The sequence below is a fragment of the Microtus ochrogaster genome, unplaced genomic scaffold, assembly GCF_000317375.1.
Source record: "Microtus ochrogaster isolate Prairie Vole_2 unplaced genomic scaffold, MicOch1.0 UNK31, whole genome shotgun sequence".
In the NCBI taxonomy this organism is placed as follows: Eukaryota; Metazoa; Chordata; class Mammalia; order Rodentia; family Cricetidae; genus Microtus; species Microtus ochrogaster.
In genome coordinates, this window is record NW_004949129.1 from 792,515 (window position 1) to 804,455 (window position 11,941).

Consider the following 11,941-nt stretch of genomic DNA (forward strand, 5'->3'; position numbering starts at 1 on the left):
GAGAGAGAGAGAGAGAGAGAGAGAGAGAGAGAGAGAGAGAGAGAGAGAGAACACAATGGAGATGACAAACACAGAAAACCAGAAGGTACATTAAATTTAAAGTGAAAGACAAGAAACAACTAGAAAGTAAATGTGACTAATTTCAACTCTGGGCTAAACTTTGATGGCCTAAAAATGCTTCAAAAGATTTTAACATTTTTATGCTTCTTCACTTTGTGTTTCGGATTCTTGTTTGTAGTATGTTCTATCCAACACCTCATGTTTGTATTCTTGACCTGCTAAAAAAGAAGTGTTTAAAATAAAGGCAGTACACAAAGAGCTTTACTGGTACTCTCTGAAGCTGGAAATCAGCATGTTATGAAATGAAAAGAACTGGTCTAGGGAAGGGAGAGGGGACTGTCCTACCAGCTCTTCTCTCTGAGTACAAATGCTCATTTAACTTCTGCGAATTTATCTGTTCCCAGCCACGCTGTTCTTTTACCAATTAATGCTAAGGAAAATGAAAAGCCATTCCTACCGCAGCACGAATGTTCTGGTCCAGGACTCTTGAGACTGCCTGGCTCTGTTATTTAACTCCTTTCCTTAATTAACTAATCTTGATGATACCTCACAGCTTCATGCACTAGAGCAAACTACGAGACAGATGATTACACTCTTTCTTTCCAACCTTGCAGGAACTAAAGGAGCTTGTGATACTTGTACTGAAAAGAGCATTGGTTTCTACACCTCAAATATTAAGTGGTCAAAAGATGTTATTAGTTTTTCTTTCCATTATTCAATGATTACAAGTAACAATTTTCAACTTCATGACTATCAATCACCATGATTACCAGAGATCATACATCTTTACTAAAACTGGGATGTATAATATTCCAATGTAATCTTACCTTTTTTGCAGGGAACATGCTTTAATAACATAAAATGACATAAATTGAAAGCCTTTGAGGAACACTGCCCAAATGATCCATATAGTGTAGTAGGTGGGCCCGCTTATTTATTCCCGCCACCTGGCTAGCTTACACCTGAAATAACCACGGCGAAAATGTATTATTTAAAACGCTGCTTGGCCCATTAGCTCTAGCTTCTTATTGGCCAACTCTTGCATTTTAATTTAACCCATTTCTACTTACTTAAGAGTGGCTTACTGGCAAAGATTCAGCATGTCTGACTCTGGTGGCTCCATGGTGGCTCCCTGGCTCCACCCTTCTTTCTCCCAGCATTCAGTTCTGACTTCCCTGCTTACCTAAGTTCTGCCCTCTCAACAGGCCAAGGCAGTTTCTTTATTCATTAATGGTATTCACAGCACACAGAGGGGACTCCCACATCACACACAGCATTAATTTTTGACTATCATAAGGAAGCATAAATTTCACTTGACTGTTTTGTGGGTACTTTGCCCCCACTGTTTACAAAAAAATTTTAGCCTCTTCTTTAAATTAAATTGGAGTGCAGCAGGTTTTTTTCCATATATTCTCCTAAGTGATAAATAAATGTTTCCTCAAATATTAATGTCTTCAGTTTAGAGGGGCTCACAGAATCATGCAAAAAAAAATATCTAGAGAGATCTGTGAATTCCTCTTAATGTGTAACTCACCTTTCTATGTGTAGCTTTCTACGAAATGGTGTGGAAACTGTGATCTTACCCATAAAATCAAAATAGAACCATAAAGATAAGCTCCTTGAAGGATGCCCCAGGGTCAGTGACTCTTTTCTGAATATCAGAGATTTGGTGAGTATGTCCCCATAATTATAACTACAGGTGAGAGTCACTTCGTCAGGTGCTGTGACCACAAGCACAAAACCGAGGCCAAGACTCAAGAGTAAATCACGACTCTGTTTGGACACAAAGCATTTAGCATGTCTACCTCAGATGAACATATGTGATGAGCATTAGCTGAGCAACAAGGAAGCAACCATTAAAGATATGTTTAAAGTAACCCAGAAGGCCCAGAAAATCTGGTTTTAAGAGTAACAAGATAAAAATGTTACCTGTAGCAGAGCGATTACCCAAGGTGTATAAAAGGCTGCAGGTAGACCAAGCAGTCAGAATTCAGAAACTCTTGTCAACCACACAGCTCTCAAACCAGCACCTGATACCATGGCCTGCTGCGCTACTAGCTTCTGTGGATTTCCCACATGCTCCACCGGTGGCACCTGTGGCTCTAGCTGCTGCCAGCCCAGCTGTTGTCCAACCAGCTGCTGCCAGCCCAGCTGCTCCCAGTCCAGCTGCTGCCAGCCCAGCTGTTGTCAGCCCAGCTGCTGCCCACCCAGCTGCTGCCAACCAAGCTGCTGTGGAACTGGCAGTGGCCAGGAGGGTGGCAGTGGAGGCGTGAGCTGCCGCGTCAGATGGTGCCGCCCAGACTGCCGCGTGGAGGGTACCTGCCTGCCCCCCTGCTGTGTGGTGAGCAGCACACCCCCAACCTGCTGCCAGCTGCACCATGCCCAGGCCTCCTGCTGCCGCCCATCCTACTGTGGACAGTCCTGCTGCCGCCCAGCCTGCTGCTGCTACTGCTGCCCCCCAAGCTGCTCTGAGCCCACCTGTTGAAAACCTTCTGACAAGAATCTTGAGAGGACAACGCTTCAAAATGAACCAACAAGAGCCCTAGAAACCCTCTGAATTTCAGAATTGATAACTCGGCTATTATCACAGCCACATAATTTCCCAGGAGGTAAATTCATTTGCGGTGGAAGAGCCAACATCTTTGTTGGCTTGAACGCTGGCAAAAGCCCTGCAATGTGAAGAGGGGCATAGAATACGTAACTATAAGTATTACCAGAAATATTTCAGTGGCTTATTGGGACTTGTATTTAATAAAAAGCATTTGATCTCTTCAATGGCAAAAAGTGACTGTCGATACTTTCTTCTCTTTGGAATTCGGTAATAACACTGGGTATTGGAACTTTTTCTTTAGCTATGCTTGTTCTTTTAATAATCCTTTTCCTTTGTTTCCCTCTAAATGACCCATTATTTCTGTAACTGAAGTACATCATTGAAAAACACCACAACAATTAGAACGCTCACTTGAACAAAGTGGTCTTGGTGTTGCAAAAGGTCAATTTTACAAAGAGGAAGTTTGTATCATGTAGGAGTCTGAGGCGTTCGCAAACCCTTCCAGTTACTCAAAACTGAGCCTCCATGTGATTCTTTCAGACATCAAAGGGTTGCTAAGGTCTAATGCAAAATGAAAGACCATCAACTCAAGATGGCAAAATAATAGCACTAAATGTTTCTAGTCATAGCTTGCAAGCCATGATCCATGACTCCTTGAGTAAGTCACTTCGCTTGCCTGAGCAGCTATTTCTCATCTGAAGACTGAGTTAGGTGCCTTTCAGGGAGAGATGTGTAGGTCATCTAACAAACTGGTGACATACTAGCAGTATCCTCAGACAGCTGAAAAGGTTGCACACAATGACCCAATACTATTATATACTTTATTGTTGTTGTGATCATTTGTGTTGTCAACCTCACACACTCTAGAATCACCCAGAAAGAGGGGATCTCAAATGAAGATATGCCTTGATCAGACTGTCCTGTGGGTCTGCCTGTAAGGAATTCTCTTGATTGCTAGTTGATGTAGCAGGATTCGGCCCACTGTGCACAGTGTCAGCCCTGGGCAGGTGGTCCTGGGCTGTGTAAGAGAGCAATCTGAACCAGGCTGCAATCCCACAAAAAATGTAAGAAGACCCCCTTTTCCCTTCATCTTTACCATCACTGGTCAGTTGTTTTCTTGATCTTAGCCACTCTGAGTGGGGAGAAAAGAAATATCAAAGTAGCTTTAATTTGCATTTCTCTGATTGCTACAGATGTCAATGCTTTTAAAGATATTTCTTAGCCAATTTAAACTCACTTTGGAGAACTGTCTGTTCATATATATAGTCCATTTTTTTAAATTAGGTCATTTGTTTTCTTAGTTCTTTGCTTTTTTAGTTCACTGTGTATTCTGGATGTTAATTCTAGATAGGAATACGTTCTCAATTTTCTACCCCTTAATGAAGAGCCCTAGACAAGCAATGACTCCTGAAAGAGAGAATCAATTTTCTTCAGGGGCAGCTCCCTGATAAGTCATTCCGTCCCAAGCAGTCAGCCCTAAACACAAGCACGTATCAGCAGCACTAGAGACTCAACTCAATAAGAGATACATTATCTTTTAAAAGAAGAGGTTATGAATTTGAGAGGGAGTAGGGGTAGGAAAGGAGTTGGAGGACAGAGGAGGATGGGTCAAAATGATATTAATACAATATTCCAATATTCATATATGAAAATTTCAAAAACTAAAAAGAATTAAATAAAAAAAGACAACCCAGAACCAAGATAAAGTAAAACTAACTAAGCCTAAGCTAATAAGCAAGCCAGAAAGCAACTTGGGTTGTTCCTGTGTGGCTTCTGCCTCAGTTTCTGCCCTGACTCCCCTCAGCGATAGACTGTGACTCGGAAGTACAAACAGAAATGAATGCTTCCCTTCCTTTAGTTGCTTTTGGTCAGAGTAGTGTGGGATATACATGTATATGTGTTGCTTTTATTGGTTAATGAGTAAAGAAACTGTTTTGGCCTGTGATAGGGTAGAACAAAGCTAGGCTGGGAAAACTAAACTAAATGCTGGGAGAAAGAAGGCAGAGTCATGAGACGCCATATAGCCGCCAGAGGGGAAAGACACAAGTTGCCATTTGGAACTTTGCTGGTGGACCAAGAGCCTCAGGGTAAAATATAAAATTAAGGAAATGGGTTAATTCTAGATGTAAGAGCTAGCTAGCAATACGCTTACGTGATTGGCCAAGCAGTGATTTAAATAGTATAGTTTCTGAGTGACTATTTTGGTTCTTGGTGGCCGGGAAATGAACAAACAACCTCCTCACAACAAATGGTGCCCAACATGCCTCCTACTACAGGCAGAGTAGTCTTATCATGGCAGCAGCAAATCAAACCAGGACAGCCATCATTGTGAAGATTTTATAAATTGTCTTAGAACATTAATGAGGCCATGGTATGCTGCAGTAAGACTGTCTCTATCCATTGTAATGGTGTAAATGAATGCAGACAGAAATTGTAATAAATATATATAGCTTTTATTGGGAAATAGACTTACAGAACCAGAGGTTCCCGTGGAGAACAGGAAAGCAGAAGAGGCGGCCAAGAGCGCACCTGCAATCTTTATAAGTAAAAAATATCCTCGGGGGACCCCGCCCTACAAGAAAGGTGATTGGCTGGGTTTCTCCTACAATCCATCATGCCCAAACTGAGAAAGCTGGGATGTTTGTAGTTATTATCTTCCTTGGTAACGTCTTGTAACTAGAGATCTTCCGCATGTACCTTGCAAAATGATGAAGGAGAATATCAGTCTACCAGCCTGTTGTTTTGTACCCATACCATCCCCTCAAGTGCTATGGAGCAGAATACAGAGCGGAGTGTTGGCCACGTCTTCTCGCCATTCTTCTTCTGATCTCCAAAGGGTGATCTGCAGCAAAGGAAGTGTGAGACACAATGTACAATGGAGCTTCCATTCCACGGGATGCAATCTTCCGCCATAGAAGCCATGTGCTCAACTACAGGTCACGATTAGCAGTGTGGAGCAAGTGATTGTTGAAAGGTTATAGGGTATTCTGCTGAGGTGATTAAAAAGATTTGACATCAGAGGTCTGAAATGTATCATGAGGTTGAGAAGATGGCACAGTGGGTAAGAATGTTTACTGTGAAAGGAAGAGGACTTGAGTTCAAATCCCCAGCGCCCACATGAAAAGCCAGGCTTGGCCACGCATGCTGGTAACCCCAGTGGGGAGTTGAGACAGACAGATCCCAGGAGCACTTTGGTAATCTAGCCTAATCAACATAGAGAGATTTGGTGTCACTGAGAGATCTTGTCTCAGACAATAAAGTTGAACAACTATCAAGATGGTTTGGTGTCACAAAATCTTAGCCACCCATCATCCCCAGAACCCACATTAAGAAGGAAGAAAAGAACAGTCTCCACAAAATTGTTCTCTTACTGCTGCATGCACCGCATGGCATGTGCATACACTCACAAACACACACATCACCACCAACAACAACAATAATGATGAGAGCAATCAAGGAAGATTCCTTGTATCCTCCTCTGGCCTTCTCCATATACACATACCTAATAGTGTGCATCCACACACTCCTCTGTGCATGGACCACACAACACACACACACACACACACACACACATATACAAAATGCACTGAATGTCGCTTTAGTATACACTTTAAGACAGTTCGTTCATGATATATGAGTTTTACCTCAATTTATAAAAAGTAAAGGAGTGAGGCTTCCTCTAATACCACTTCATCACAATTAGAAAACACCGCCGTGGAACCAACATATTCCTAGGGAACACAGTTTATCAGACCCATAGTGCATTCGTATGAAGAATGGTAAGATCCTTCTTCTGTATGAACACAGTTCCACATCCAGGCATAACCAATATATTTGTGCTCAATAGGCTTACAACATTGTAAACATCCCAAATCCTAATATATAGCCTGGATAAAAAGGTTAAGAGTTGAGGCATCTTTTTCTTAGAAGGTCTTGAACTCAGGAGCATCAAAAGGATGTAGATTGGTATTTAGAAAACTCAAGAAAGACCTTATTACTTGATTAAGGCACGAAAGTCGGGGATGAGAGGAAGTCCTTGAGGTTTACTTGTTGCCTGGTTGAGGCACAGAGGCGTGGATGCCCTAGGCAGGGATGGGGCATTCATTTGATTGGGGCATCGACTTCCCATACTTTATCATTCAGAAATAAGAGTGAATTAGATCAGACTGGCTTAGAACATCAGTGTAATGACGACGAAGAAAGTTGGAGAACCCCCAGATTCAGGATCATGTCGTCTTATGCAGAAACCACTCACACATCAGTATTATTCTTTGTTTATTTAAATAACATTTCTGTCATCTGTTTTATATACCAACTGCAGTTTCCCCTCCCTCCTCTCCTCTTGCTCCCTGCTTCCCACTTCCCCACGCCCCCATTCTCTCCTCCCCGTTTCCATTCTGAAAGGCTCAGGCTCTAAAACAGAGGGTCAAATATTCAAATATTCACAAATAACAGTCTAGAAGTCCCTTGTTCCCATCATACAGGGGTGATCTGGGCCCTCCAAAATGAAGAAGTGAAAACGTAAGAGAATAAGCGGAATAATTTTTTTTAACATCGATGACCAGACACCTACATTTCCACTGAGACACAGACAGAAGCTCGTGGTATTTCAAAAGGATAGAAAATTCTACAAAGAGAAACAGCATGAGTAGTTTTATCTGTTTTGATCTCCATGAAAGAAAGAAAGAAACTCAAGCGGTAGAGGAAAATGTCTGGTTATATCCCATTCTTGATTCATTTGAGGTTGGTAAGGGAGTGTTTGGATTTATCTTTACTTTATGGCGGAGAAGCAGAATTCTCAAACTCCAAGTGACATTTTTCACTGCTTCATTTGATTTACTGTGTGTGCATCCACATGTACAGAGAGGTCCCGTAGAAGGAGCTGGCTCCTCCTCCCACTGCATGAGTCCCAGGGATCAAACTCAGGTCATCAGGCTTGCTGGCATGCTCTTTTATCTGCTGAGCCAGCTTGCTGGTTCTTGAGTATTGTGTTTCATTGTTAGTAATTACCTAAGTCCATAATCAGGAAAGTTGACTTAAATCTTGTACTGAAGGAGCTAATGGAAACAGTGCCAAGGGAGAAAAGGCAGAAACAATAATGCCATTCACAATGCCATTATCTCCTGAGCCTTTTATCAACAATGTACCGCCTCGAATACCCGAGATCAGTATCTTTAGCACCAAGCATCCTGCTGAATTCGAATTTCAACATGAATTAAATAGCTCCTGAGATTGTTATCGTGACACCTGCACATTGCAAGCACCTGAGGTGAAGAACTAGCCAACCAAAGGAGCCGGGGAGAAACTCAGTGGGTAACGTGCTTGCCACCCGAGTATGAGGGCTTGAGCCTGGCTCCCGGGATTTCATAAAGCAAGAGGGATCTGTAATCTCAGGCCATCTATAAAGAGATGGGAACTGGAGACAAGAAAATCCCCAGAAGCCTGCAGGTCAGCCAGCCTGGCCCATGCAGTGGAAAACAAAAGACCCTGTTTCAGACAAGGTGGAGGGTGAGGACCCACACCTGAGGCTGTCTTCTGAGCTCCACAGGAGCTCCATGGTACATGCATGCACTCACTCACATGCATAAATGTGCACACACACACACACACATAGAAAAAGAAAACTAAGTTTTATCCTCAGTCAGATGGTAAACAGTCGGACTTAAGATTCACCACTTGTTTTTTTTTATGGCCTTGGGGAACCTTCCTTCCTTCCTTCTTTCCTTCCTTCTCTCCTTCCTCCCTTTCTTTCTTTCTATCCTTCTTCTTTAATTTCTTTCTTTTTTTATTTACTCTTTTCTCATATAATGCATCCTGACCCTCATTTCTTCTCCCTCCTCTCTTCCCAGTCCCTCCTCCACCTCCACCCTCCCCCAGAACCACTCCCCCTTTGTTTCCCTTCAGAAAAGAGGAGGCCTCCCAGGAATAGCAATAGTATAATAAGACTGGGCACAAATCCTCATATCAGGGTTGAGCGAAGCAACCCAGTAGAGGAAAAGGGTCCCAAGGGCAAGCAAAACAGTCAGAGACACCGCCACTCCCACTGTGAGGAGTCACACAAAACTCCCCAGTATTACAGGAGCAGCAGTAGGACCCAGCCTTAGGAACGTCACGAAAAGGAAATGGGTTGATATCAGCTCTGGTAGGTTTCTAGGTACATGATAAATGCTCAAAATAAACATTACTGGTAACCATCCAATTACATTTTCCAGGTGCAGAGAAGGAATCTTTTCTGTCCAGTTGAACCCACCTTGCTTCCCAATGTGAGTGAGATTCAAGACCCAATCACAAGGGTCAACACTGAGTAATTGTGACTCTCCTTAAGTAGGAGCAGGATTAGTCGATTATCCTTCGGCAACAGGGAAATTATAGCGAATATGGGTGATCCATGCTTATGCTTCCAACGAACGCTAATGACTGCTTCACTGTAGTTAAGAACCCTAATTGAACACCAAATAAAATAACCATTTACAGGCTTTCAGAAGACTGAACAAGTAACTCGGGAACAAACAATTATCATTTAGAGGAAAATTACATAAACATAAACAAGGAAGAGGCTTTGGAAATTAGGGAAACAGCAGCCAGGCAAGGATTATAAAAGGACTGGAGTGGTAGTCACGATCCAGACTCAAAAAACTTCTCCAAGCAAAGAAACCTTCAGCACACAGCAACGTCTGATACCATGGCCTGCTGCGCTACTAGCTTCTGTGGCTTTCCCACATGCTCCACCGGTGGCACCTGTGGCTCTAGCTGCTGCCAGCCCAGCTGTTGTCAGCCCAGCTGCTCCCAATCCAGCTGCTGTCAACCCAGCTGCTCCCAGTCCAGCTGTTGTCAGCCCTGCTGCTCCCAGTCCAGCTGCTGCCAGCCCGGCTGCTGCCAACCAAGCTGCTGTGGAACTGGCAGTGGCCAGGAGGGTGGCAGTGGAGGCGTGAGCTGCCGCGTCAGATGGTGCCGCCCAGACTGCCGCGTGGAGGGTACCTGCCTGCCCCCCTGCTGTGTGGTGAGCAGCACACCCCCAACCTGCTGCCAGCTGCACCATGCCCAGGCCTCCTGCTGCCGCCCATCCTACTGTGGACAGTCCTGCTGCCGCCCAGCCTGCTGCTGCTACTGCTGCCCCCCAAGCTGCTCTGAGCCCAGCTGCTGCCAGCCCACCTGTTAAGACCCAGGTTGCTGTTACCCAAAGATTCAACCTCAAGTCTGGGGCCACTAACTCATTCTTGAACTTTGATTTGGCTTGTATTTGATGGGGAGGAGTCACCAAATAGCCAAACAGAATTTTTTTTTTCTAGTACTGGAAAGACTTTGATATCCCTTATGAAAATAATAAAATCCAAATTTGATCTCAAAATGAGAAAATCAATTTTCCTTAGACATGTCCCCATGTTACAAGGGTTGGGGGCTACCAAAACCATGGAAGAATCTTCGATGCTAAGATATTTTCCATTTTTCTTTCACTGTTCTGTATATTGTTCTTGTGGGGAAAAAAGACTAATGTATCAAAGGTAATAAATTATGTCTGTTGTCATATCAAAAATTTGCTTCTTTTTACTTAGTGTGCAAATGATAGATACTCGATAGAGCCACATAGAAAATTTCTGAGTTTGATTTTATTACCTTTCTTTATTTGCTTGGGAAATGAGGCATGCACGTGCCATGCCATGAAAGTAGGGCTCAGAGGCAGTCTCTCCTTCCATCTGATGGTTCTACACATTGGACTTAGGTCATCAGGCTTGGTGGCAAGTGCCTTTACCCATTGAGCTATCTCATCAGCCCGTTTTTATAGTCTATATTGTTCTTCTTATACTTTGTTAGGAAATGGGGTGAGCTCCAACGGTGAATAAACCCCATAAAAAGCTGCAAAACTTCCATATTCTTGTTTCATTTTGCTGCTGTTGTTAAACACCCTGGACAAACGCAACATGGAGAGGAGGAGGGCTGTTTGGCTTACACGTCCAGGTTACAGTCCCTCACTGAGGGAAGTCAGGGCAAGAACCTGGAGTAGGGAATCACGGAGGGATGCTGCTTAGTGGCTTGCTCCCTAGCTCACTTGCAGAGTAAGATTTAGTTATGTTTCTTATAAGACCAGGGCCATTGCCTAGGGATGGTGCTGCCCACAGTGAACTTAGCCATTCTCCATCAATTGATAAGCAAGACAGCTTCTTACAGACTAACCTGAAAAAGACACTCACTTTGTTGAGAATCCCTTTCAGGATATTGTAGGCCTTGTCATGTAGACTGCTTTTCATTTCCCGGCTGCTCACTCTCAAATAATCACAAAGAAACTATACTAATTACAACACTGTTTGTCCAGTGACCCACACATATTTCTAGCAAGCTCTTATATCTTAAATTAACCCATTTTATTAATTTGTGTATCATCATGAGGCTGTAGCTTACCAGCAATGTTCGGGGTCTTTCTCCTTTTGCAGCTACACTGTGTCTCCTGGACTCTGCTTACTCTCTCTATATACCCCTTCTGACCTAGCTATATTCTGTCCTGCTATACATCAAAACAACTTCTTTGTTAACCAATGGTAATAAAACATATTCACAGCATACAGAGGGGAATCCCACATCATTGTCAGGCTGACAACTATCACTGACTATGATACCCAGTGTCTCTCAATCTCACCCAGTACTTTTACAACTAAATGACATTGAAGCCACAATTGCAGAATCTAAATGTGACTTCCTTTCCCATCCACTAGAAGGAAGCTTTTTCTGGCAATTTTAAAACAGTGGTAACACGTGCTAACAAGCCACCCATTTCCATTTAATTAAGAATCTTGCAGGACAGAAAGGGATAGGCAAGAATGGCCAGTCTCTCCCAAGAAAACCTCACAAGCAAAAGAAAATTTTAAAACTGTTTTTTTTTACAATTTCTAAATAGAAAGTGAATATAACCAAGATTTTACTCAATATTTACTCAAGACAGACAGACAGATAGATGATGGATAGATAGATAGATAGATAGATAGATAGATAGATAGATAGATAGATGATAGATAGATAGATAGATAATAGGATAATAGATAGGTGGGTGGATAGATAGATAGATAGATAGATAGATGGATAGATAGATAGATGATAGATAGATAGATAGATGATAGATAGATAGATAGATGATAGATAGATAGATAGATAGATAGATAGATAGATAGATACAGCTAGATAGATACAGATAGATGATAGATAGATAGATAGATAGATAGATAGATAGATAGATAGATAGATGATAGATAGATAGATATAGATGATAGATAGATAGATAGATAGATAGATAGATAGATAGATAGATAGATGATAGATAGATAGAAGATAGATAGATAG

General features: G+C 42.5%; 2 protein-coding genes across 2 annotated transcripts; both read left to right on the top strand.

Moving 5' to 3' along the window:
- The first annotated feature begins 2,098 nt into the window (after positions 1-2,098).
- LOC101993391 (keratin-associated protein 9-3-like) lies at positions 2,099-2,545 on the top strand. Its single transcript, XM_005368233.1, has one exon. It carries the CDS (start codon positions 2,099-2,101, stop codon positions 2,543-2,545), a length of 447 nt encoding a protein of 148 aa, XP_005368290.1.
- A 6,748-nt stretch (positions 2,546-9,293) lies between these two features.
- On the top strand, positions 9,294-9,770 carry LOC101986814 (keratin-associated protein 9-3-like). Its single transcript, XM_013354162.1, has one exon. It carries the CDS (start codon positions 9,294-9,296, stop codon positions 9,768-9,770), a length of 477 nt encoding a protein of 158 aa, XP_013209616.1.
- The last annotated feature ends 2,171 nt before the right edge of the window (positions 9,771-11,941 follow it).

Excerpts from the sequence above, each read along its gene's own strand:
- LOC101993391 (XM_005368233.1), top strand. The coding sequence starts at position 2,099 with ATGGCCTGCTGCGCTACTAGCTTCTGTGGATTTCCCACATGCTCCACC.
- LOC101986814 (XM_013354162.1), top strand. The coding sequence starts at position 9,294 with ATGGCCTGCTGCGCTACTAGCTTCTGTGGCTTTCCCACATGCTCCACC.